Source organism: Pteropus medius, unplaced genomic scaffold, assembly GCF_902729225.1.
Source record: "Pteropus medius unplaced genomic scaffold, Ma_sr-lr_union100, whole genome shotgun sequence".
NCBI classification, from domain to species: Eukaryota; Metazoa; Chordata; class Mammalia; order Chiroptera; family Pteropodidae; genus Pteropus; species Pteropus medius.
In genome coordinates this window covers 13,160,367-13,188,131 of record NW_024344378.1, presented here as the reverse complement: position 1 = coordinate 13,188,131, position 27,765 = coordinate 13,160,367, and the positions used below count along the sequence as shown (strand labels likewise).

The 27,765-nt window shown below is 45.7% G+C and overlaps 1 protein-coding gene across 1 annotated transcript in view; it reads left to right on the top strand.

Moving 5' to 3' along the window:
- RBM20 (RNA binding motif protein 20) overlaps nucleotides 1-27,765 on the top strand; it is a 160,834-nt gene that overhangs the window by 110,493 nt on the left and 22,576 nt on the right. The window contains exons 2-8 of the mRNA XM_039871242.1: nucleotides 551-1,637; nucleotides 3,033-3,094; nucleotides 4,916-5,007; nucleotides 5,374-5,471; nucleotides 16,322-16,465; nucleotides 19,052-19,183; nucleotides 27,436-27,515. Of these exons, the coding sequence (XP_039727176.1) occupies nucleotides 551-1,637; nucleotides 3,033-3,094; nucleotides 4,916-5,007; nucleotides 5,374-5,471; nucleotides 16,322-16,465; nucleotides 19,052-19,183; nucleotides 27,436-27,515 (1,695 nt within the window). The remainder of the gene's footprint in view (nucleotides 1-550; nucleotides 1,638-3,032; nucleotides 3,095-4,915; nucleotides 5,008-5,373; nucleotides 5,472-16,321; nucleotides 16,466-19,051; nucleotides 19,184-27,435; nucleotides 27,516-27,765) is intronic.

Here is a 27,765-nt window from a genome sequence, read left to right as displayed (position 1 = left end):
CACTGTGATGGGATATTTGTAGTTTTCAACTATGAACTCTTAAATAATGTAGTACTATTATTAACAATCTTTGGTATCAAGTTTTGTCTGAATTTTAGTTAATTTTCTTAAAATAGATATATAGAACTGAATTATTGGGTCAAGGCAAATGGCTATCATGAGTGCGTATTTTACCTAACAACCTTTTAACACAGTCATGTGAGTTTAGACGGTCATCAATGTTGTGTCCATTCCACTTTATCTCACACCAGCACTAAGCACTATTATTTTTTTAAAATGCCACTTTGCTAGGCAAATATTTGTTTCTCGTGGTTTTAGCTTGTATCTCTTTGGTTGCCAGTGAGATTGAACATTCTGCCATCTAATAATTTTTCTGTTGGTTTTTTTAAATTGACGTGCATGTGTGAGCACAGGATTTTGCAGACATACGTGGGGCCTATGTCAGAGGGTCTTGTTTACATGGTAGGGGGAACCACAGTTAAGCACCGAAAGAACATCTGCCCACCTCTGTGAAAAGCAGCTGTGCATCTCGACCTCTGTCTTCCTGCAGTGCCGCCAAGCTCCTGGACAAGAACCCATTCTCCGTCAGTAACCCGAACCCTCTGCTTCCTTCGCCCGCCAGTCTCCAACTGGCTCAACTGCAAGCCCAGCTCACCCTCCACCGGCTGAAGTTGGCACAGACAGCTGTCACCAACAACACCGCGGCCGCCACGGTCCTGAACCAAGTCCTCTCCAAAGTGGCCATGTCCCAGCCACTGTTCAACCAACTGAGGCATCCGTCCGTGATCAGTGCCGCTCACAGCCATACCGGAGTGCCCCAGCATGCTGCAAGTGTGCCCAGTGCCCGGTTTCCCTCCAATACAATTGCCTTCTCTCCCCCCGGCCAGACGCGAGGCCCAGGACCCTCTGTGAGCCTTCCCAGCCAGCCCCCCAATGCCATGGTGATGCATCCTTTCAGCGGGGTCATGCCTCAGACCCCTGCCCAGCCGGCCGTCCTCTTGGGCATTGGCAAGACCGGGCCAGCGTCCGCTGCGGCGGGATTCTACGAGTACGGCAAAGCCACCTCCGGCCAGGCCTATGGCTCTGAAACAGACGGTCAGCCCGTCTTCCTTCCAGCCTCGGCCTCTACCTCGGGCAGCGTGACCTACGAAGGGCACTACGGCCACTCAGGGCAAGATGGCCAAGCCGCCTTTCCCAAGGACTTCTACGGACCCAGCTCCCAAGGGTCGAACGTGGCAGGCGGGTTTGTGGCCGAGCAGGTGGGGAGCCTGAAAGGCGAGGGGGGTCCACTGCTTCAGGGTCCGAACAGCCAGTGGGAGAGCCCCCACGGGTTCTCTGGCCAGAGCAAGACCGATCTCACAGCCGGCTCCAACCTGTGGCCTCCCCACACCAGCCAGTCCTACGAGCTGTATGATCCCGAGGAGCCGACCCCAGACAGGACCCCTCCTTCCTTCGGGGGTCGGCTGAACAACAGCAAGCAGGGTTTCAGCGGGGCAAGGCGGCGGGCCAAGGAGGAGCCCGCGATGCTGTCCGTGCGGCCCCTGCAGGCTCAAGAGCTGAATGACCTTCATGGGGTGGCCCCCCTCCACCTGCCACACATCTGTAGCATCTGTGACAAGAAGGTGTTTGATTTGAAGGTGAGTCACTTAAGACGGGCTGGGAGCCACAGCCGGAGCCCGCGTGGGCTCACCACCACCACCCAGCTCTCGCTGTTTATGGGTGAGGAAATGGTACATTTGGGGACTGGGTAAAAAATGTTGTTGCCATCAGTACTCTTGATTAAAATAGGTATTAGGACTAATAGGAATTTCAGAAATGTACCAGGGCCAGTCCCTTGCTTTAAAGCAAGTAAGAGATTCTTACCCATGTCTACAGCTGAGAAAGCTGCTCTGAGTGGGGGGATCAAGTGGCCCCGCCCGGGTTGCCGAGAAGGGACTTGGGAACTAGGGTCTCCCACCTCGTTGATGGAGGTTTTCCCTCTGAGCTATGCCTCAGCATCACTGCTCCTGATGTTGTACTGAGTATGAAAGGGGGGAAAAGGTGAGCAGAATTTTGAGTCAGGGGCAAGAGAGAATTTCTCACGTGAGACCTAGACAGATTATCATAGAGGACCTCAGCTTCCCCAACTGCATAATGGAGGTAAGAGCCTCATGACCCTTTCCCGTGGTTGTAAATTGCTTCGGGCTCCAGCAAACAAAGGTCTATTATAGTATAAATTTCCCCTCAGAATGTATTGATGAGGCAATGAAATATTTGAAAGCAATGATAATTATAATAGCTAACATATATTAAACCTTTTCTGTGTATCAGCAGTAACTCTTCAAGGTTGATACTATTATTATTCTCATATGTGAAAACTGAGGCCCAGAGAGGTAAAATGACTTGTCTGGGGCCCCATAGCTAGAAAGTGGCAGGGTGGAGATTTGAATGTGGGTCTGGCCCTCCCAGAGCCTGTGTCTCTTAAGCCTCAGGCTGCACTGGCTCCTGTCTCTTCTCCCACGTGCATTTCATGATAATCCCTTTTGAGTGTGAGTCATGCCACACTGTCATTCCCCCTCTGCTTGGGTGCCATGCTGCAAGTGCGTCCCTGTCACTCAGGTGGCACACACCCTCTCCCTTCCAGTCTCCAGAGGGGGCTGGCTGACGTGGGAGGTGATGGAGCACTTTCTCTCTCCTAAGCCTTTCCTAAGGCTTCGCAACTCACTGTGAGTCCACCTGTCAGATTCTTCCAATTGGAAATGGAATGGGTTGGAGGTGAGGTGGGACTAAGGGGGTCCACCGAGAGGAGAAGAAGGGATCACGTGTGTGAATCTGGATCCTGTCCAAAATGGGCATGATTGTGTAGGAGTGAGGGCTGGATTGGGGGGCTGGGTTGGGCAGTAGGAAAACCCAGCGAGAGGGGAGGGGAGGAGATGTGTCTGCAGGGTTGGTCCAACCTCTGAACGCTCCAAGCTCCCTGCCTGGCCAGGGGAGCCTGCACTCATCCCCTGCCTTCCCATGGATTCCATCATCTTTCTTTCCTTTTGGCCCAGGACTGGGAGCTGCATGTGAAAGGGAAACTACATGCTCAGAAATGCTTGGTCTTCTCTGAAAAGTAAGTGCCATCCGGGAGAACAGGTTCGTGCATGCGCTCGACAAATGTTCATTGAGCACCTACTGTGTGCCATCTGTTCTAGGTGCTGGGGAGATGGAACAACACAGGCAACGTCTCTGTCTCCAAAGAGCGCACACTTAATGGGGGGTGCATGTCAGATGATAACAAAATAAACAGTGAATTATATATCGCATCTCTGGTGGTAACTGCTAAGCAAAAAATGACATCAGGGCAGGAGCAGGAAGGGGTGTGTGTGTGTGTGTGCGCGCGCGCACGCGTGCCCATGTGCATACACATTCATTCACGGGCTGGCTCTTGCATTTCAAGTGTGTGGGGGTGGGGCACTTGCTGAGGACACCTCAGGAGAGGATGGAATGAGACTGTGGCTGTCTGGAGGACATGCACTCCCAGCAGAGGCGGAGGGGACAGCAAGTTTGAAGGCCCTGGGATGCTTGGGCAGCATCACTATGACCAGAGCCCTGTGCTGGGGGAGGGGTCGGGAAAGTGCTGAGCAAAGGAGTGACTGCTCTGTCTCCCCCAGCCAGGATGGGTATGGGGGCGGGGGCATGGCAGACACCTGAGACCATTGAGGAGGGGGCGGCAGTGTTTTGAAATGAGCCCATTCAAAAGGCCTCCCTTTCTTATTCACAGTAGCCAAAAGGTGGAAGCGACCCAAATGTCTACACCAGATGAGTAGGTAAACAAAACATGAGACGTATGTACGATGGAATATAATTCAGCATTAAAAGGAAGGAATTTATGCACTCACTTAGGCAGCACATGCACTAAAAAGGAAGGAATTTCTTACACATACTACAACGTGGGCGAACCTTGAGGACATTATGCTAAGTGAAATAAGCCAGGCACAAAAGGACAAGAACTGTGTGATTCTACATATAGGAGCTACCTAAAGTAGCCAGGGTCATAGAGACAGAAAGTAGAACGGCGGTTGCCAGGGGCCGGGGGAGGCGGACATGGGAGATTAGTGTTGTTTACTGCGTAGAGTTTCAGTTTCGCAAGATGAAAAGAATTCTGGAGATGGATGGTGGCGATGGTTGCAAAACGGGGCGGGGGAGTGTGCTTAGTGCCACTGCACTGAAAAATGGTTAAGCTGGTAAATCTCACATGTGTTTTACCACAATGTAAAAAAGAAAGAGTTTTAAAAGGTCTTTCTTCTCTGGCTCTACTTTTTTTTTTTTTTTTTTTTTTAATTGTGCTAAAATTCACATAAGGCCCACCATTTGAACCATTTTAAAGTGCACAACTCAGTGGCATTTAGCATGTTCCCAAGGTTGTGCAGATGTTGCCAGTATCTAGTTCCAGAACATTCTCATCGCCCTCAGGTGAGGCCGCATACCCCTGAGCAGTCACTCCCCAGTCCTCCTTCCCCCAGCCCCTGACAACCTCTCATCTGCTTTCTATTTCTATAGATTTTCTTCTGGACATTTCATGTAAATGGAATTGTATGACATGTGGCCTTTTGTGACCGGCTTTTTTCACTTAGCACGATATTTTCAGGTTCATTCACATTACAGCATATACCACCTTTTTATGGCTGAATAATATTCATATACGTGTGTATGTATACATATGTCACATTTTGTTTATCTAGAAATAAATCCTTTGATCTATATTCGGAATGTTTTTATCTTTTGGCTATTGCGAATAGTGCTGCTGTGAACATTCATGCACACATTTTTGTTTGAACATCTATTTTCAACTATTTTGGGTCTGCGCCTAGGAGTGGAATTTCTGGGTCATATGGTAATTCTTTATTTGACTTATTGAGTAACTGGTTCCCCTTTCTTCACCCCTCTCCAGTGCTGGTGTCCGGTGTATACTCGGTCCAACAGAGGGAGCTCTGTGTGCCTCTCCCAACAGCACGGCTGTTTATAACCCTGCTGGGAACGAAGGTGAGCATGGGCCTGCAGGTCAGCAGCATGAACCCGAAATCATCTTCCCAAAGGCTTATCATGTCACATCTTTAATAACCAAATTTCCCTTATGTGGCCTTCTTATGCATCTATAAATCAAACAGATCCCAGGATGCTAAAATGCATTAGGCCTGCTGTCTGGGGCCTTCAACATTTTCTGACATATTTTAGACATAAAGCTTTGCTGGTCATCAACGTGCCCAGAGATATAATCATACCAGTCACCAAACAATATGTTAAGAGGGAATTTTCATTTGTTTCCTCCTACTTATGTCCTAATAGTGACTTTTGAAGGTAAAGTAAATAACTAGGTTTTCATCCAGTTTTGTGTAATTTATCATTTAGATTATGCCTCAAATCTTGGAGCATCCTATGCAGCCATTCCAGCAAGGTCATTTACTCAGTCAAATCCTGCATTTCCTTCAGCTTCCCCGGGGACAAATGTGAGTACAGAAGCATTTTCTCCATTGTCATTGTTATCATCAAGGCAGTGGTATCACTCGCGTGGTGCCTGAGTTTTATTAGGCACAGAAAAGCTGACGAGAAGCTGGTGGAAGAATGGCTTTGTGCAGTGCAGGAAAATGTGCCCCTGGACAGAGGTTGAGACGTGTCATTCAGTCCAGCGAGTATTGAAACACACAGATAAAAAGGCTGACAAATTCTTAAAATTGAAGGCACTCAGAGACTATAGCATACGGCACGGTTTTAGGAAAAAGATAAATTTGTTTGTGCGTGTTTTTAAGATGTCGACAGTTTACTGAAGTGGATCGTTTTTCATGAGTAGTAATTCTGAAACTTGAAGCAGAAAGAGAAAGTGCGTTTGAAAGTAAGGACGGTGTACTGATGGCATTTGTCGGCTCCTTGGGGAAATGGCTACTTCTGTATACTTTGTTTTCAGTCCTCTCTCTCAATGACGTGCACGTTAGTCCCCCAGAGCTCTAAAGCTTCATCTCTCCTTTCCCACGGATCATGACAACAGTTTTTCTCTCTTTGGTTTCCCATGGCACGTAGCTTCGTGCCCCTAGGAGCCTCTCTCTCATTCCCTGGGAACACATGAAAGGGGGCGGGAGACGCGGAACCGACTGTAAAACAAAATGCATGTGATAGAGGGCGTGTGTCTCTGGGCTTTCACCTGTGCCTATATATTTTTTCAATTTGTGGTGTGAACAGCTACGGCCTCTTTCTCTCTTTTCATGCAGCGAGCAAGTACAAGTTCATGACAGCAGCCCTCCACGTGCCATCCCCTCCACGTGTTGGGGCATTTGTGCAAAACTCGGGAAGGGCAGGCTGAGATTTTAGCCCCTGGGGGATGAGTGAGTGGGGAGGCAAGGAGGTCCATGACAAGAAATGAAGCCTGCCTGGGCTGCGATTTCTGTTTGTTCGTATCGGTTTGTTTGTGATGTTTGATGGGAGAAGCGCGTCAAGAGAGAACCCCCAGAAAGAGGATTTTGTGGTTTTCTTCTCTGTACTCTCCATACTCAGAGCCACACCCACTCAGTGGCAAGTTTAGGTCATTTCCAGGAGGGCAGAGTGGCTGGGTTCGGTGACCCTGTTATTTGTCTTTGATTACATGACCTTGTGTCCCGATAGGGGTGCTGGCAGCTCCAGCACCACCCCCACCCCAGAGCCTCTTTCCCCACGCTGTGGACCACGGAGGCATCTCTGTGCTCACAACCTGCTCTGAGACCCTAGCACTGAGGGTATGGGGACTGTGACCTAGATTGGGGAGGCTGGATTGGAAGGCAGGTGAGTCAGGGATCTAGGTGCAGGAAAGAGAGCTGGTGTCAACTGAGTCCCGTTGCAAAGGGAAAGGGGCTGAGAAGCGTTAAGAGAGGCCAGGGCAGGACAGCTCTGTGTGTGACCCCATGCCATCCTCTGGGGCTGGCCAGTGAACCAGAGGCCTTTTCCTGTGGATGTGGAGCCAAGAGCCCTAAGTTCAAGTTCAAGTTCTGGAGCCAACTAGCTGTGTGGCCTCAGGCAAATCACCAAATCGCTTTACTTCTCTGAGACTCTGTTTCCTTAAACGGAGATAATACTCCCCTAATAAATTATATGACTTTTGAAGGTACGGTTAAAGGAAATGGCCGGGTGCTCACCTGGCTTGTGTAATTGATTGTTTCGATTATGCCTCAAATCTTGGCATACCATATGTGGCCATTCGAGCACAGTCTCCTGATTCGGTGTCAGAGCTGGACAGCAAGAGCGAGGTTCAGGCCAGACCACAGTTGTCCTGCCCTTGGAAGGATTGGATGAGTCCATGTCCGTGATGACAATTTGCAAACCGTGTCAGGTACGAAAGTAACAACGGCTGTTATTCAGCCATGAGTCCTTTTAACCTGCTGTGGGGAAACCTTCCTGTCTAAGGCCCGCTCTGCTCCGTCCGCTAGCCCCGTGACTTCGGGCAAATGTCAGTGTAAGCATTCCTCAGGCGCAAACCTGTCCAGGAATCCCTGTAGTCGTACCTGCCCTGCCAAGAGATGTCGCAAGGCTCCCATGAAAGCCCTTACCTGTGGGGCAGGCACGAGCAGTCTGACCCGTGATCATTTGTGGGTACAATTTCCTCCAAATGCCTAGCAATGGGGAGGTGTCTGGCTTGAGCCTGAGGGGAAGCGACACAAGAAACAGTTTTCTTGCTGTAGTGGAGGCCAACAGGAGGGAGATAGAGAGCCCCAGACACTGTAGGGTGATGATAACAATAGCGGACACTACATAGTGCTAAACGCATTTTTAGCATTTTTGTATGTTTTAACTCATTTAATCCTCCAGGTAACCTTGTGAGGTGGGGAAACCAAGGTGTAAAGAAACTAAGCGTCCTGCTTCAGATCACACAGCTGGTAAATGGAGGCAGGCCCAGGTGGCCTGGCTCTGGATGCCTCACTTTCAACCACTAAGCCCTGCTGCCCGTCTTAGAGGTTCTCTGAGTTGTCATTGTTCTTGCTGTGATTTTTCTCTTTAATAAGTTCCCTCCTCTCCCCCACTCCCATTCCACAAGCTGCTCAGCAGGATCCGAGGTACCTTGGGGGTGTAGGGCCTCGGCCAGCCATCAGCCATGGAGCAAGGTACAGAGGCCAGTTAGACCCAGACTCGGATTCTTTGTCACTGTGGCAGCATCACCCAGGATGGGCTCAGACATTTGGAGGGATTTTCTACAGACACAGGGGAGGGGAAGAGGCATCATCTGACTGCTTTTATTGTTGTAAGTTCTGTGAGGTCTTGGTCAGATGAGCTTTCACCCAAGGATATCTGGGGGACAAGGACAAAGCCTGCCCAGCCATGCCTAATTAGTGGCTCAGTGGTCACATTTTCCGTTGGCTTCTGGTCCTCTTGTTTGCCATTTTTGGCTAATGGAATCGAATGCAGGTATGTTTTTCTTTAGGCAAACCTGAAATACAAAAATATTGATATCTGAAGACAAGCTGAGAAATGAAGGGCTGATTAATCCGCTACTTAAAAGGAAACTTTACAAGCCTCCTTTATGTAGTAGGGGAGTCCCTGAGAGAAATTTTTAATTTTTTTTCTGCCTACAAATATTGACGTCCAAAGAAGAGCAGATACATCAAGGGGTGGTGACTCTGCTAGCAAAGGACATTTTGCCCAGTGAGCTGCTTGCGCGTGTACATTTCTACTGCTTTTTCTGCTTACAAAATTTTTGCTTTTTGTGAAAATTCAAACTGAGAAGACATATTTAATGGGAGATTGAAATTCCTACATTATCTCCCTCCGGCCCCCATGAGAACCCACGAAAGCTTTGACACACTTTCCTCCAGAAGTGTTTCTGTGCCAGGGCTTTTTCTGTCCGATTTCACTTATGTACATCTTTTCAGAAACACATTTTTGGAGGGCCAGCCAAGACTCCGCCATCGTAGTATCACTGTTGTTGGTGGAGCAGAGAGAGGACCCTGCTTCTAAAGTGCCCTGTTTTTAAGCAAGAGTACGCAGGGACACAGCCCTCTGGGGGTGAGCCTTCAGCAGGTCTCAGAACTGCTACATGATCTAAAATGATTGCAAATCCCATATACCACCTCCACCAAGCCTGGGCTTGGCTGCTAAATTTACACTAGTGCCAGCTCTGTGGGAGTGCGAGCCTTTTGTTTCCATGTTTATGGCTGACAGAAATGGGACATTGATCTGACAGTTGTGTGCCGTTTGTCCCCTCCTACCCTGGGATTCCGGGAGAGCATGTGTTCACGTTCACTGAAGCTTCTGCCGTTTGACAGAGCACAGGCACTTTCTCCTTGGCTGACAGAGTCATCATAAACAGAGTAATCAGGTTTCTTGAACAGGCCTGCAGGGCCTCCTCATGCTGTAAATAGTTTTCTTGTGCCTGCCCAAGATGTACTTGGCCTGCCGACTGTCCCCATTAAACCGCCTTGAAGTTTTCACAGCCACTTGGGAGTTTATTTACTGTTGGCGCCATAGGTGGGCCTCCCTGGCCTGGGACAATACACGCTGTTTTTATGGTTTCTTCTCACCAGGACCCTGTGTACCAGGAAACTTGTATAAATAAGGAAACTGAGACATAGAGAAACTTAAATGTGTATGGAGGGCTACAGGTTTAAGCCATAGGTTGCCCCTTCGATTGCCGGCTGTTTCTAAAACACCTATTCATCCACTCTGGCCTTCCAGGTCCGTGGTTCAGAGCACTGTGGTCTCTGGACTTGCAGAGAGCACAGAGTAGTAACGGACATGGTGAATGATACCCACCCCTCCCGTACCAGTCCAGCTCTGTCCTCATTCCTCTCCCCTCCATGAGGGGCCACCTTATGCATTTTTAAAGAGAGCAAAGAGCCAGGAACAGAAGACTTGGGAGGGTTTTGTTTACTGTTTGTTTTTTTCCTTTTCTTTGTAAAAATGGTTTATTTTTTCTTGTTGCAAAAGTAGTACACACTGTAAAAAATTCAAACAGTAACAAATGCAAAAAAAATAGAAAATCCAACCCTGCAGAGAAAACCGAAGGTAGATATCTTTTGCTCTGTGTACCCTTAACTAGTGTACATGAGCATGTTTAATTATTAAAAGTATATATTTTTGCAAAAATCAGAGAACACCATACAATCTGTTGTACGACTTGGGTTTTTTCACTTAACATAAGCTCACAATACATACTGTAATTGATTTCTAGACATCTTCATGCATCTGACATCTACCAGATGTATTTAGCACAATTTATCAAGTCTGCAGTTATTTGATGTTTCAGTGAGACCTGAGTTGTAATCACAAATCTACCACTACTTCGTTGCCCACAGATTAGTTCCTTTTCTTTCAGGTGTCAGTGATGCACCAGATGACCTCCCAAGATTCCATGACTCTGAAGTTTATAGGCATATTAAAATTGCTCAGCAGGGGGAACTACCCCAAGAGCTGTAGGCAAGTCTGGCATCAATAAAAGTAGGTTTACTCTAAGTCAAAGCTAATACACTTTATAAAATATTCGAAAGTGTCAATAGAGACTTCTGTGTCTGTCCTCCGAGGTCCACACAAGAACCCATGCCCATTTGCTATCTGCGTGATAACGTTCAAAAGCAAGACATTTGCTTTGTGACTGTCATCAGGTGTCTTTAGCACAGAACCAGCAGAGGCCCACAGACTGTGTGCCAGATGAAATTAGGTCACACCTAAAGGAGATCAGGCTGGAGCACAGAAGTTTTTTATTAAAGACCGAATGAATCTATATTTGTAGCTCTAGGAAGCACTTTGAGAGTCTCTTCTCACCCCGCAGGCCTATTGCCCTAAGCCACATTTTTATTGCAAATCTGAATTATTTGAATTGGGCTGTTCTTTGAACTCATCTGCGAAGCCTATTCCCACCTGCATCAGAGGGCAGTGAAAGGTCTCAGAATCTCCCTACACAAGTCTGTTTGCTCCTTTCACATTTCCATCCATTTATAAAGAATTTGTGGATGAGTGGAGAGGTCTGGGACACAGCCACATGAACCAGTAGAAGCAGCATCTGGTTTTAAACGAGTGACCGCAGCACGGGAAATGAGCAGCCTAGGCCCGTGATCACATAGGGCTCATTCCGGGTCAGAGCTGGCTTGAGGTGTCCTCCAGGCTGAGGAGGGACGACTGTCCCTTCAGGTTAGTAATTAGGGCTTTGGTAACAACCCTTGACATCTTAGCTCTCTTAGAGATTTGACCTTGGGCTGGGAAATTTCAAATGCACCTGTCACATATGTGCCTCCCAGAAGCTCAGTGGGCAGAGCAGTGGGTGAGATGTTAACAGGGCCCATCAACACCTCACACCAAAAATTCAAGTTGGCAAGGTCTTATGATTCTCTCTAAACCCATCTACTCCTCTGCCTCAGAGCACAGCTTTTAAAGTGTATTTTTGGTAACTTTTAATTTTAATGTAATCCAGACTTACAGAGAAGTTGCAAGAAAGGTATAAGGAACATCAATATACCTTTTGGCCAGATTCACTATTCCTTTACATTTTGGCCCATTTATCATTCTCTGTGTTTCTTTCTGTGTGTGTCCCTCTCTCTCTATTGTCAAACTGTCCAACCATCTCTATCTGTCTGTCTAATCATCCACTCATCCGTCCATCTGTTCACCCATCTCTCTATCTTTCTATCTATCTATCTGTCTGTCTGTCTGTCTGTCTGTCTATCTGTCTATCTATCTATCTAATCATGTTTTTGCCTGTTTTTTCTTAAACCATCAGAGACTTTGCACCTCTTTGCCCATAACTACGTCAGTAGGAATTTCCTAAGAACCCAGATTTTCTCTTAAATGACCATAGTACAGTTATATCCTCCTCCCCACCCCCGCCCGTCTAGGATCATAGCACACCCTTTAATTGTTGGAGGAAAGGAGGCAAACATTTATAGGAGGCTGCTGGATGCCAGGCATTGCACCAACGCACTTTATATACATTGTGGCATTTTTTTCCTCTAAGCAGTCTCATGGAATCAATTTTTATTCTCCCTGTTTTATAGACAAGCAAACTCAGGCTTGGAGAAATTCAGTAACTTGCCCATGGTTAGTCACTAGGGAGCAGGTACAGATCCAAGTCTATCCAATGTCCCCGTTGCCCTGGCACACCCATGATGTGTGTCTGTCATCAGAGAGGCACCAGGCTCGTGTGTCCTTAGCTCATCTCAGCATAGCATCTCAACCCTTCGAGGCGGTGTGGATGCAGAGTCATTCAGGGAGTGCCAGAGCTTATCAGCAAGGTACTCACTGCTTGGAGCTTACCTTCAATCCTGTAAAGATGCGACTGCCACCAGCACACACAGGCGTGTCTGAAAGATGAACATATGCATGCTGAACCAGATGATCACATAGGGATGGAGGGCAAACATCACACTCATTGGGACCAGAGTGAGAAAGACACTGTTTATGTCCCACACAGTTGGGGAAAGTTATCATCCTGGATCTTAGCTCGGCAGGGCTTCTGGGCAGAGTGGAATCTTAGAGCTTAGAGCTACATAAGCATGGATATTTTACATTTGGAAAGGACTTTAAACAATAGGCTACCTCCTTCATTCCAGACACTGAGAAACTAAGGCCCCAAAAGGAGAACTAGTTTGTCCCTGTCACGTACCTAATCAGTGGCCGAGATGGGACTTGAATCCAGCTCCTCTGTCTTCTAGGCTTTTTTTTCCCATTACATCAGAAAGTCCAATCTTTTTACAGCCCAAACCCCTTTTAATTATTTACTCCTACCCCAAGCAGCCACTGTTCTGTACCCCATGTTTAGAAAAGTATCCAATCTGCCAAAGTACTTATATTAGTGAGTAATTAACTAGTTACCCATTTTTATTAATCAGAAATACAGACACACCAATCAGACTTTCTCATCAGCCTAAGATCTAACCAGGGTGACCATATTGATAGAATCAAGAAACTCAAAGTATGATCTCAACTCAGGTTTTTTTAAATGTCAAAAATAATGACCCTCCCTTGAATATTATTACCTTCAAAGACCCTTCAGGACTTATTAGAGAACTCAGGTTGGGAATAGCGTACAATATCACGCTGCTGCTCAAAGGCACTCAGGGTGGTCTGTACCCCCAGTGAACAAATTTTACTGTAGATGTCCCACCTAAAAATGGCATCGTCCCTTCCTCTTACCTTCCCACTTTCCTCCCTCCCTCCCTTTCTTCCTCAGCATTCAGGTCTCCCATAGGATACAAGGCAAATAATAGCCATGTTTATATAAACTGTTAGAGAATAGGTTAGAGGGATTATGCATATAAATCTATACCTTCTATGAATAATCAAATATGATTTCAAACCTACTTGAGTTTAACAAAAAGGTATTTTAGATCAATGACGGAAAAGAATGCAGACTGAACTTTCCTAAATCAAATATTTGCAAAGAATATGCAGGCATATCTTGGAGATACTGTGGGTTTTGTTCCAGACCACCACAATAAAGCGAATATTGCAATAAAGTGAGTCACATGAATTATTTTGGTTTCCCAGTGAATATAAAAGTTATGTTTACAGTATACTGTAGTCTATGAAGTGTGCAGTAGCATTATGTTTAAAAAACAATGTATGTACCTTAATTTAAAAATACTTCATTGCTTAAAAAAATGCTATCATCAGAACCTTCAGTGAGTCATAATCTTTTCGCTGGTGGAGCATCTTCCCTTCACTTTGTCAAAGACACAGTATGTGCAAAGTGCAATAAAATGAGGTATGCCTGGAGCATGTAAGAAAACTTTCTTTCTAACTGGATGGGATATTTCATGTGCTCTGAAGCCGGACACAACACAAAGCAAACCCTGAACACAGCAGTCCTTAAGATTTTCAGTTCTCAAGATTTTCATTGCCTGGCTTACTTAGAAAATGATAAACTGGTTAACTGAAGAAGCCGCTCATGGTCACTGGAGCAAGTTGGCCTCCACCCTGAGGGATCAATATCTGGCAGACGTAAGCCCATTTGTAGTTCCACTTGGAAAGCTCCTAATTAACATCATTAACTGGAAAGAATATTAGAGGTCTTGTGATTATCTTAACTGACAACAAGAGAATCCATAAAATCCAGCTTCTATTTCTGATTAAAAATCCTGGGAGAAAAAAATGCACGCATAGAATGTATTTTAAACTTTGAGTGAAAACCTCGAGACCCATTCATTCTGGGGCTTCTCTAACAAGGTCTGCAGCATGCATTCATCTCGCTCCTTGGTGACTGGCAGCTGCGAGTGTTTATTCTCCAGGAGGCATGTTCCACCGCCCCGTAGCAGCTTTTGCTGCTCTCACACTTGAATAAAAGCCTCTTGAGTTGCTTTTTCAGTCTGGAGGAGACAATGAGAGAGGCACTGGCCCTCGTACCTAGTCATTAGGCAACTGGACAGGCAAGGAGCAGAGCGGGGATTGGCACAGAACCACCCTGCATGTTTGTTCTGTTGTCTAAGCACACATCAGCCCAGGCCAACCACAGCTAAGTCACATGTGGCAGAAACGTGCCCCACTAAGAGGTGCCGGGCAGAGCATCCAGCCTCAGCCATCCCGCTGATGAACTCAGAAGACCAACCACATTGCCTTGTCTCAGAGTTCAGCTGGGTCTGTGTCTTTATGTGGATCACTCACGCTAATATAAGGCACAGGCCCTCCTCCTGTCATCCCTGGAGGACCCTGAGAGCCACCTGGGCCACACACTGAGTCCTGTTCTCCTTTGGGAAAGTGTTTGACCTCTGAACATTGCAGATGGGGAGATCTGAAAGGGGCACTTGGATTTCTACAGTTCAGGGCTGAACCATAAAAGGAAATTCTTATAAACTTTAATTGTCCTCAGCCCAGATGAGATGAGTGAGGGCTTTTCACGGCAGAATGACCCAATTATTAGCTCTTGTTAGGGATGGGACCTCAGACTCTCCTTCCGTATTACTTTAGCAGAGCTGGACCCACGTCAAATGTAATTAGATGTTGAAGTCGACTTTATTGTAGAAAATAGTGATTATGCAAATGTAGGCTATGCTATTAGAATGTATTTCGGGTTTGAAAAATTGCATCCTTCTCTCTAGGTTGATTTGGCTTATGGTGACTAATTCTTGAATCTCCTAGAGACTCCAGGCTGATTAAGGTTTTCACGGGCCACACGCACTTCCTTCTCCAGAAGACTTGATTAGGCCCAGCTCTTGGCTTCCAAACTGTGTTCCGTAGAGGTGTCTTTAGGACTCCCATCTGGAGGTGACAGCAGGGTAGTGGACCCCAGGGTTTGTCTAGAGCAGCTCCTCTTATGTGTTGAATACATCAGGCTGGCGAGCAAGCTTTTGTTTGGAGAAAGCATTCCAAGGCCAACCAAATTTTGAAAGTCACTGTCCTAAACCGTAGGTTGTTACTGTGAATGTCTATGTCTGTGGATTAGGTTCCCACAAATTCTTTCTATGTTCTTTTTTTTTCTTTATTGGGATTTTCTAAAAATTGTAAGTCAAATAATATGAGGTATGTAAGAAAAAGGTTAAATCTCTCTCCTCCTCCTCCTTTCTAGTTCTGTTCTTTGAAGATAACCAGTGTTGACAAGTTAATATATATCCTCCCACACCTTTCTCTTCTGTGCTGATATCTTTTAAATTTTTTTCTTTGGGAAAAGTTTCAAAAGGACAGAACAGTAGAGCCTAGTATCAGTAACCCCTGTACACTCATTCCCCTATTCCAATCATTATCAAAATTACAGCACTTGCGTTATCTATCTCCTCATATATGTTTGATTTTTTGTTTTGTTTTACAAAAATGACATCATACTACACATGTGACTTGGCAACCTGTTTTTAACTTACTCTACCTTAAAAATGACTTCTTATCAGCTCATCTCCCTCCTCCTTTTAATGGCTATGTAGTTTTCCATGGCATGCTTGAATCATCACTTATTCAGTCATTACTCTATTTTTGGACACCCGGGCAGTTTTCAAAATTTTTTGCTGCCTTATAAATTACTGCAACAAATGTCCTTGTATCTAAGTATTTACATATTGGTGCATGTATTTCTGTAGGGTAGATTCCCAAAAACGAGTTGGCAGGATCGTGGACTATGTATATTTTAAGTTTTATTTAATATTGCTAAAGTTTATTCTCAAAAGATCGTAGATACCTCCCACCAGCAACATATGCCCATCTCTTTATATTTTCAACAGCCCGGGGTGTGATTGTTCATTAAAAATGTTGTGAATCTTTTCTGCATACAGATGGCATAAAATCGACATTTTCGTATGTGTTCATGAATGGATTCTTTTTCTGCATTAATTTTGTAAATTATAGTTTTGCAATCATCATTTGGGGGAGATAGCCATTAGGAACATGTCTGGAATAAAGACCAGCCACTGTTCTTCGTTTCCACTAGTTTGCACAGCGAAAAATGGGTGCCGGCCGCGTGGTGCACATCTGCAATCTCCCTGAAGGAAGCTGCACTGAGAATGACGTCATTAACCTGGGTCTGCCCTTCGGAAAGGTCACGAATTACATCCTCATGAAGTCTACCAATCAGGTAGGGCTGGGCACTTTCACAATGGTGTGTACTGTGTATGTCACACATTGGTGAAAGGAAACAATATACATTGTTTATGTTTGTTTGTTTGTTTTAAGAAGCTATTCTTTTTTAAAAATTAATTAATTAATTAATTGATTATTTATGGTGGCATTGGTTAACGAAATCCAATACGTTTCAGCTGTACACTTTAACAGTAAGGCATATATAGGTTTACACTGTGTGTTCACCTCCCATAGTAAGATTTCTTTCTGTCACCACGTATTTTACCCCATCTACCTCCCCTCTCCTCCCCCAACCCCTACCCTCTGGTAACCACTAGTCTATAGTCCATGTCCACGAGTCTCTGTTTGTCCTGTTCATTTGTTGCTTATATCCCACATATAAGTGATGTCATGTGATTTTCAACTTTTTCTGTCTGGCTTATTTCGCTTAGCGTGATTATCTAGCAATGCATCCATGTTGCTGCAAATGGCAGTATCTCATCTCTTCTTATGGCTGAGTAATATTCCATTGTATATATGTACCACAAGAAGCTGTTCTTAACATCAAGAGGTAATGCACAGCTGACTCCTATCGGAACAGCACAGAGGTTTTTGGTGGTGGTGGTGTTTCAATCCCCTTGTTTTACCTTACCCTTCTCATGATGGCTACAGACAGGCCTTTGTGAGTTGCCTAGAGGTGGGGAAGTGCTTTGGAATGAGGTGCTCATTGACATAGGAAAGCTAACTGGACCCCAACATAGAAATCCATGGACTTGAGCCTTTTCACTCTGTTACCAACCCCCCAAGCTAACGCTCCAGCCTTACATTCTAAATTTCTCATCACTGAGGCCTGGATTTGGAACCTGCCAACAATTGACTGGAAACATATTTTCACTGATCCTTGATGTTAGTATCCGAGGCCGTGGGTCTCACAGCGGGAGACTAGGTGGGAATTAATGGATGCTCAGTAAGACTAAGGAACTAAGAATTCTTAACCTGTGGAGATTAATTAAATCCTTGGGAGTTCATGTGCTTGTTTTCATTTCTAGCATCAAAGGAGGGAGTTTATACTGAGAATGGCCAGAAATAAGAATATTTTGTATTTCACTGTTAATAAATATATTTTTACAGAGGAACAGGCACAGGAGAAATTCTTTTCTTAATCAAGACATAAACTTTAGAGACTCAAAGCCACATCGATTCCTCCACCAAGCTGGGCTTAGACTACTCACTTTCTCTCTTTGTTCTTGCTTCTCAGAATTCTATTTTGGGTAAATGTCCCATATTCGGCTGCCACATTAACGTGGTGAGATTCACTGAATTAATATTCGCATTGACAGTTGAGAAGTAGAGGTGCTAAAACGTTTACATGAACAGAGAAAGCCGGGTGGCAGAATTTGAATAAAACTCTATATAATCTTGACTTCTTAGTCTCCCACATTTCTGCCACGACTGTGACAGCACGGTGATAGAAAAGCATATCTGCAATTCAAAAACAAATGTGAGGGAAGGAGGGAGGATGAGCTTCTTCAAGGCAATGAGGGAGGAGGCGTTCACAGTAAGGGCCCCCTTGTCCCTGACCGCCATTCCTCCTCAACATGGAGGGACCAGATCAGTACAAACCAAACGAATCTAAGAAAGAGTAACAGTAATGAATCCGCCACAGCAGCTACAGGAAAACTGACAGGTTAGTCAAGATCGTCTATTTAGACAATCTCCGTAGACACCAGTTGAATGAGAAAGACCATTTCTTTGTAAATTGTTATTTTTAAAAATCAGAACAGTGAAATAAAGAGGGAGAATGCTGTGGAAACATAACTGAGGGTTTTCCTTTCTCTTTAACTCACAGAGACGTGACCTTCATTCAAGCCTAGGAAGCCTTCGTGGGGTTTTTTTTTTTTTTAGTATATTTCTTTCTTTGCCAAGAAAGTGAGAGCTCAGCTACCCAGGGGTTGCGTCCCTGTCTTCTGCTGTTGCCACCACTAAATAACAGATTTTGCAGGGATCCACCCAAGGTCACTTGTGCAATAAACTCACCCTCCCCTGTGCACTCCTCCCCTGGGAAACTGTGGTTTAATGGACCCTCCCATCCCAGAGGGGCTCCTGTGGCATGGCGTAGCCCAGGATGGACATACATAATTAAGAGTAATGTTTGGTAACCATGGAGATCAAGAGAGGGGGCCATCTTATAATGAGCTCTTTTGGTGAAGTCAATAAATAGGTCTCTTTGAACAGATGGGATCAAAGAGAGCTCTTTCTTGTACTGATTTTTTTTTTCTTTTTATTGAGGTATAAAATACATACTCTAAAGTGCACTCATCTTAATTGCACAACTACATTAATTTTTTACATGTGTACGCCCATGTAATTACCACGCAGATCAAGATACAGAACCTTTCCAGAACCTCAGAAGGTTTCCTTATCCCCCTTCCCAGTCAATACCCCGCCCCTCCCCACCCCAGAGGGATGCTCAACTCTGATTTCTATCACCATCGATTCGTTTTCTGTACTCTAGAACTTCAAATACATGGAATCATACCTTGTACTGAATTTTAAGACCATGCAAGTCAAGTTCAATGTAGGTCCTTCCTTTCTTTCCTAGGCCTTTTTAGAGATGGCTTACACAGAAGCTGCCCAGGCCATGGTCCAGTATTACCAAGAAAAATCTGCTATGATCAATGGAGAGAAGTTGCTCATTCGAATGTCTAAGAGATACAAGGAGTTGCAGCTGAAGGTAAAGTATTCTCTTATTCATTCAGTCATGCAGTTGAAAGTCTTCTTGTCAGGAAAGAGAGGACAAGAAGAGATCCAAAAATTACCCACTTCCTTTGAGGATGTCACGTGGAAAGGCAAACCATTATAACATAGCAAGAAAAATGCTCGTTGATGCAAGTACGAAATGCAAAGGGATGCTTGAGACAGGATGACTAACTACCTGAGGCCCATGGGATTTACAGGGGAAGTCTTGGAGGATGAAGTAAGAAGGGAAAGGTGGTTGCTTTCCAGAGGTGGGAGTTCCAGGCATAAGCCCTGAATATAATTGTTTTAGCTTGTTCTACATTTGTTTTCTCTTTCTTTCTTTTCTTTTTTTTTTTAATTGTGAAGTACAATGTACATACAGAAAAATGAGTAATTATGTGTTATACAGTTTAAAAAGCAATAACGGGTGGAAACCCCATACGTCCCATAAAACCACCACCAAAGTCAATAAATAGGACACCGACAGCATCCCGGATCCCCTCTGAGCCCCTACTCACACTCAGCGTCCCCCTCTGCACTCCGCCGACTGTAAGGATGATCATTTCCTTGCTTTAACTTGTAGTTCCACTACCATTTCTGCCTTCTTTAACAGTAAGTTTAGTTTCACCTATTTTCGAACTGTATATGAATGGAATCATACTGTCTGTGTTCTTTCATGTCTGGCCTCTTTCATTCAACAGTATGCCATCCATGTTGGGTGTGTCTATTTATTTTCATTGTTGTATCAATTTCCATCGTATGACTATAAATTTAGTTATCCATTCCACCATTGATGGACATTTGGGGTGTGTCTAGTTTTAGAGTATTAGGGACAATGCTGCTGTGAACATTCTCAAACATGTTATCCGGTACACCTGTACATGAGCGTGTAACTAACTAGGAGTGTGTACATAACTAAGAGTGGAATTGCTGAATTACAGGGCAAATTTCCTAGATAATATAGCAAGCTGTTTTCAAAATTAGTTGTCCCAAATTTATACTCCTACTAGAAGTGTCTGAGAGCTTTCAATGGTCCACATTCTTGCTAACATTTTGTCTGGTCTGACTTTTTAATTTTTGCCTGTCCGGGAGAGTGTGATAGCTTATCAGAGTTTTACTTTTTATTTTCCTGATTACTAATTGAGATCGAGCACTTTTTCATATGCTTATCGGCTCTTTCATTTGGATTTTCTCTGGTGAGAAGTTTTTTTTCAAATCGTTGCCCATGTTTCTCTTTTAGATGTATCTTCTTAATGGTTTGCAGGAGTTCACTTAATTAGATCACTTAGTCCATTTGGATTTATGGTAATTAATCCTATATTTGTGTTTAAATCTCCCTTCTTATCGTATGTTTTACTACTGTCCCATTTAATAGAGATGTTCCAGGTCACTTCAGCTCATTCCACATTTACTTAGGGTCCATTTTGTTTAAGACCCAAAACCCTCAATCTGCCTTTAAGATTGAAGCCAGAAGACAAAGGCCGAGTGGCTGTTTCTGGACAGGACTAGTTCTCACAAATCTGCATATGTAAATTGGTCATATGTCAACCAGTTGCCAAAGCTCTGATTCTGCTTTGCTTGCAGTGCTGCTTTTGAGGTTCCTTTGCCAACAGTTCTGGCAGAACCTGGCATTTTTTTCTCACTAATGAAATCATGGGGCTTTTCTCAGACAAGTGAAAGGTCCCACCCCATTCTGTACCCAGCCAAAGTTCCCGTTCTGATTCTACCCGGGGGCTAGAATTGAATTTCTGCACTGAATTCTCAGTGGAGCTTTGGTCTCCAAATGAAATGTTGTTGTAAATTCTAATTAGGATTAATAACCATACTCAGCTTCCTAAATTAAGGTACCAGGCACTGCAGTACCTTGCCAAGGGAGATAGTTTTGGGGTGGTGCAAAAACCGAGGGTTCTTTAAGAGGTCTTATGGTCCAGATTTGCATTCAGCAAATGTTGTGCACACTGTGGGTGGGAACTAGGCCGGTACCATGGGTGTGGAGGTAGCAAGCTTGTGGAGGAGCTCACGGTGCGGTGGGAGGAAGCATACATAGGTAAATACAGAGCCATCCACAGCCTTGTGACCTGTGCCAAGTTAGAGGGTGGTGGTGCCAACCTAGGCTCTACCCCTTCCTGCTTGATGAGCTTGGACAAGTTGCTTCATCTCTGTGAGCCTCAGTTTACAGATCAGTAAAGGACTATATATCTTTAGAGTTTTGGTGGTAAGCATCCTTTTTTCATACATTGTCTCTTTGAGCCTCACAATCTTTCTTCCTTGGATAATAACACTAATTATAAAAGTGCAATGATAACAAGAATATGTACCTTTGATTGAATCCTGGTACTCTGTGTCAAGTACTGTGCCAGGCACTTTACGTACATTTTCTCCTGTAATACTAGCATCAGTCTTGTCAGACGGGTGTTATTATCTCAGGTTAACAGATGGGGAATCTGAGGCTCATAGAAGTTCAGTAACTTGCCCATGACTGTAGTTACTGGAAGAGCCATGATTAAAACGTAGGACTGTTTTGGTTTTGCACTGTATTTGCATCTCTATATTGTGTTATTATGATCTTCATTGTCCACTGAAAAATCAGAGAGAAATCAGGTAATTAGTCACCCAGTCAGTAAGCTGCAGACATAGTATTTTAAAAGAGCGTCTGAAATTTTAATGTGCGGATCTTGTTAACATTTCTGATTCAGTGTGTCGGGAGCAGGGCTGTGATTCTGTGTTTCTAACAAGCTCCCAGGAGATGCTGACGGCTGGTCCTCAGCACACACCTTGAACAGCAAGGGTCTAAAACACACTGTTTTCTGACCTTTAGTAAGGATCCCCTGCTCCCCGAGCTGTCACACTGCCCCTATGTGAAAGCATCTCAAAAGATGTTTCATCTACATAGTAATGTATGCATTATGGTTCCTATGTTGACATCAGCTAGGACTTTGCAGGTAACAGAAATTTGTCTCATTTAAGCATATTGACTAAAGTTTTAAAAAAGGAATTTATTGGCTCATGTAAATGAAAAATCCAGCTTTGGCTGGAGGCCCGGCTGGATTCAGGGCCCAAGTGATGTCATCAAGACTTGGCTTCTCTCCACTTTTCCTTCTGCTCACTTGGCTTTGCTTTTGGAGTCTCCCTGGAATGGCCCTTGGCAGGCCCGGGCTCTCTCCTCTAGGTGGCGTGATGGCCTCACTGACTTCCGCAGCTCTGGCTTCTCATCCTCTTTTCCTTCAACAAGAGAAAGCCAGAGTTTTCTGAGTAGCTCCCACTGAAGTCCAGAGAGTCACTCTGATCCGGCTGGCTTAGAACACGTGTCCTTCCCTGAACCAATCTCTGTGGCCAGAGGAGGCCAGGCTGTGATTGGCTAAGTCTGTGTCACCTGCTACATCCTCAGAGAAGGAGTGGAGAAGGGAGAATGGCTACTAGGGAGGTAGACAGCAAAACACTGCATCCATAAGTGTCTCTGGGCCAAAGGGACCACCACGTGGGGTCCCACCAGGGCTTGCCAGAGGTGGGGGAAACTTTGATTGGTTTTTCTTTGTAGCTTTACCTTTTGCTCACCAGACAAAGTGTAGGAGGAGAGATTTTAAGATACTTCTCATCTCTCTTGAACGTTTCCTCATGCCAGTAATCTTATCTCTCCATACACTCTTTGTGGCAGAGGTTCTATTCCTCAGGGCATTTAAGGAAGAACCTTTCACATAGCAGGTGTCCAACAAATGCGAGGAATGAATAAGAAAGATGAAAGCAGAAGGAAAAATCAAAAGTGAGTGTTTTTCTTCCTGCAGACAAGAAGATTGAATTATTTTCTGGTTTATTCTATAGAGACTCTCCTCCAGAATCATAGCGTCTTACATACAGAGGGGAACTCGAATAATTTAAACCATTGTCTCCCAGTCACTGCCTCAGAATTGTCCAGGCAGTTTTCAGTCCCCTTCGGTAGATTTGGGGTAAGATTGGGGCTCTCAGGCAGTCTGGAGGCAGAGGGCCTGGTTTCAGAGCAACCGGTCTTGCCAGCCTCCTAGCTGCCGGGAGAGTCTCTGGCCCAGGGAAGCAGTCTTGTGAATGGTCCATGATACTCTCAGGAAGGTGAAATCAGCAAATGATGGTTGAGGGTCTTCTCCACATATGACGTATTGCTGAGAGCTACGGTGAATATGAGACATGGTCCTCACTTGGGGAGAGTTTGCTCTCTAACTGGGAAGACAAGCTATTCTCGTGCAAAATTATACAGGATTTAAACATGAGTGTGTAAGTGCAGGAACTCTTAATAGTTCAGTGGCAAAAGGCAGTTGTGATTTGGTTGCATAAAGGTAGGAGCGATTACTGAGCAGGGCCTTGAAGGATGAGGGAGATTAGCTAAATGAAGGGTGCATCCTAGGTGGAAGGAGTCAGGTGAGAAGAGATGTAGAGCCTTGAAAACAACCGGGGCTGCCGTGACAGTATCTGGCTCTGGTGAGCTCAGGGCTCATCTGGAAGGTTTCAGCATCTTTCCAGGACTCTTGAGGCATGTAAAAGAGCTGTGGAGGGGTCAGAGGGCACAAAACCCTCTAGCAGCTCCTTTTATGTTGGTCCAGCACTCTGCAGCTTTTATCAGTGTAGCCTGCTATGCCCTGAGGTGCTTGGTGGATGCCAGATGGGCCTCATTATCTCACCTTTACAGATGGAGAAAGTGAGTCTCCCACAGACAACAGTCCTTGACCCCAGATGACCCAGCCAGCTAGAGGCAGAGCTGGGGCCGCTCTTCCTGGGCTGAGATTTTCAAGCAGCACTGCTTCCCTCTGAGGGTGCCAGCACCTCCCTAGGACCACATGGGGCTTGGCATCTCACCCTTGTCTTAAATGCAGCAAGATGTGTTGACCGTCAGCGCTGTGGATGGTCCCCTGTGGGGTCGTTGAGCCCCATCAGTGTCATCACAGAATGTGACTGGAATTTGCCTCAGAACACTCTGTGCTGTGGGGGTAGGGTGGGGTGGTGGGGTATAGATGAAATGAAATTGGTCAGAATTATTGACAGTGAACATGGATATGTGGGGATTCAAGATACCATTCTCCCTGCTTTTGTGTATGTTTGCAATGTCCTACAAGAAAAAGGTACCCAGAATGTCTTCACAGACCTACTCAATTCTCTCTCATTTTCACTTTTCTGCGGTAATCACAGCTTTAGTTTACCTGCCTCCTTTACACCTTTAACCACAGGAGGATGAGGCCAGACCCGACGAGGAAGACTGAAAGGATTTTCTTAGGGCTGTGAGAAGTTGATTCTGTCATTTAAAAGTCTTTGGCCACTTCTGTCCCTTCTCAGTTGGCAGCTGGTGGAGTGTTCGGGCCAGAGAATGCCAACAATTTGGAATTATCACTTAAAGTAGAAGAACTGACCTGTGGTCCTCAAAGGGGTGTCACAATGCTGGTGACCGCCAGCCCTGGCATATAGTTTTTGAAGATTGTCTTAATGTTTCTCTGTCGCCCCGTGCCTCCATCTCTCCAGCCATTCATGCTGGAACGGGTATCAGGGAGTACCTGTTCCATGCCAGGCTCTGTGCCGGTGCTGGCCGTGTGAAGACCAGCAACCCAATGCCCTATCTCACTGGAGACATGGGACCTGGATAGACGTCGCTTCAGAGGGTGCTGGGCTGAAAGCAGCCTCAGGAGGATGTTAGGGGTGGAAAAATAAGGGGCAAGGAAATATTTAAGCCAAGAAGAGGCTCTTTTAGCCCACAAAGCACTCTAGGTTCATCTCTTTGACCCCTGGGGGACTGCATGGGACACTAGAGGATATTTTCATCCGTAGTGCCTGCTTGGCCCACTCTGCCCTTCATCAGGTGGCACCCCAGAGGGGAAGGGCATGATCCTCCTCCTACCCAGTGTTTTCCTGGGTCTGGGCTGAAAGGAACAATCACCAGGCCTTGAGGTTCCAGAAGAGCAGAAGGAAAGTTTTGGGAACCTTAGGGATTCTTTTTGTCACAGAAAGTCCCCCATCTAACCCCCTCAGGGGATTTATATGTTCTAAAAAGTTGGCATGGTACATTTAACCCAGTTTGGGGGGCACATTCTTTAGACTTTGCCTATTCCAGCTTGGCAGTGTGAGCCACAGATTCGGGACCCAGGATGTGGCCTCCGCAGTGAAGGCAAACCTCATCACATCTCCCTGTCCTGGGTCCTGATGGCTCCTGCCAGCTTTGGCGACCTCTGGTCGCTCATGTGTTGGCTTGTGTGGAGGCAGCGCTGCAGCAGGTCTTCTGGGGACCAGCCTTTCCCAGCACGATGCAGTAGGCAGCTTCCATTTTGTGGCCCCAGGTGGGTAGGCAAGAAGACCCACTTAGTGGGATCACCTCCAGATGTGCCTTCTCGTTCTACCCTCAGGTGTTGACAGACTACCCTGGCGGAAGGTCAGGTGGTCTCAGGTGGGGTAGAAGGAGGTGTCATGAGTGACAGCCTCTTGGCCCAGGCGCACAGCCCCAGTTATTTCCGTGCTTGGCCTTGGGTCTCTGCTCGTGGTCCAGTTTAAGCAGTTGAGGTGCTGGGTGACAGTAGAAGCCTGGATGATCTGTTTACTTGTAGGTGACACATTCATATGCTTATGAAGGAGCAACCTTTGTGGATACAATCATATGAAAGGGACCATTTGCCAAAACTGTGAGGCTTCTTTTTGGGTGGGCATCTTGATTAGTGCTGAGTTCCTGGCCTTTTCTTGAGCAGCAGTGTACTGGCTCCTTGACCTCCTACTTCATCACCAAAGGGGACGGGATCACCACCTTCTCTTTCTCATTCTTTCCTTTTATAGTTTGAGCTGGCAAGAGACCGCTCCCTGGCTTGAACATTTTACATCCCTTCCCTGTGCCCTAGGCCTGACCTGCGGCCCCGAAACCACAGGCTGCTTCTCCTTATTCTATCACTCGCGTTTTCCCAGCCCAAACCCTCATTCTCAGCAAGAACACAGATCAGCGCCCATGCGCTCAGAGGACACTCCGAATTCTCATCCTGGCTGGATCCCGTAGCTCACTTCATATCTCTGGCCCTGGTTTTGCCATCTGTAAAATGGGATATATGATGCTACCTAACAATCGTATAGCGCTGAGGTTTCATAATTCTTTGTAAACTATACAGGAAAAAAAAAATCAAGGATAAAAAGAGCATTCGATTAAACTTCTTAATCAAATTCTTTGTCAAAAGTTGACATCGCAAACTTCGAGGGTGTTTAGGCCAGTTTCTTTTAAATGGCAGTTTTATTGAGATAGAATTTGTGTGCCAGAACAGTTACCCTGCACCATACCTTTTCAGGCAGTGGGGGATTTCTGTAGTCTTTTGGAAGACATTCTTGCCCTTTCTTTTGTGCTCATGAATTTCTTTTTTTCTTTAATCGTTTTTTTTTTATTGTTTTGTTATTGTTGTCCATTCTGGGCCCAGGAGAGGGCTTTGGTTGGGATTTGGGAGCTGAGGTTGCTCCTGTCCTGGCATAGCCCCCATATAGTGACCTCTGGAGTGGGTGGGGCCTTTGGGTGCCTGGCATCCTCAGCTGTGAATCATGGCTCCCTGCCTACACTGCCTACTCCACGGGTTTCTGTTGAGTACCAAATGACCCCCGTGGAAGAACACGCTGGACGAAGGTGTTTCATGGGACATGGAGAGGATCTTGGAGTTGAAATACCTGTCGTCAAGTTCTGATTCTCTGACTACCTCTATGACCTCGAATGTGTTCCTTAACCTGGTACAACTCCAGGAGTCATCATCTACATGAAACACAATATGGCTGGTGACTCTGGAATTGTGCAGGGCAGAACTCTGCCTCGGTCTCTCTGGGTCCCAGTTTCCACATGTGTAAAATGCGGAGGCTGCATTCAATGATCTTCAAGTCTATTTCCAAGTTATCATGCCTGGCTGCCTTTCCTCCCTCCCTTCCTCACCCTCCCTCCCTCTTTCCCTTCCTTCCTTTCACATCTCAGATATTTTCTTTTGTTCAGGAAGGGGTGGGAGGCAGGTATGAATAAATACTACTTTTTCCAGCACGTGGGTGGTGAGTACCAGCCTCCTTCCTTCCCCAGCCCGGTAGACGCCATGCCCCCTGGACTGCTCACCCCACCGTCGTTAGCACTGGGCTCACACTCCTCCTCCCTGGGTGAAATGTTTTTCTTCCTCTAAAAAGGCACTTTTCCTTAGTTGGCGGCAATGAACCTGAGTCCTAGTTGCTTCCCTCTGGTGTTTGCAAGGCTGTCTCTGGTCTGGTGATGACTTTGACTTCTCTGACTTTGCCTAGAAACCTGGGAAAAACGTGGCCGCCATCATCCAGGACATCCATTCCCAAAGAGAGAGGGACATGTTCCGGGAGGCAGACAGGTGAGGCCTTGGCCCTACGTCTCAGGGGGAGATTCTGGGCAGTTGGAAGAGTCTCCTGTTTCTCATTCTGAGGTGTGTTTGAGTCATGCCACGCCCTGCCCTTGCTCCTGCCTTGACCATCAACCTTCCTGGGCCCTACCTTTCCATCAGAACGCACCAGTCCAGTCCAGAAGTGCTGCTCAGGTTAAACCTCAGGAAAATGCAATATGCTAAGCTTTCTTTCAGCTATTCTTTCTTTGTTGGAAAGAAA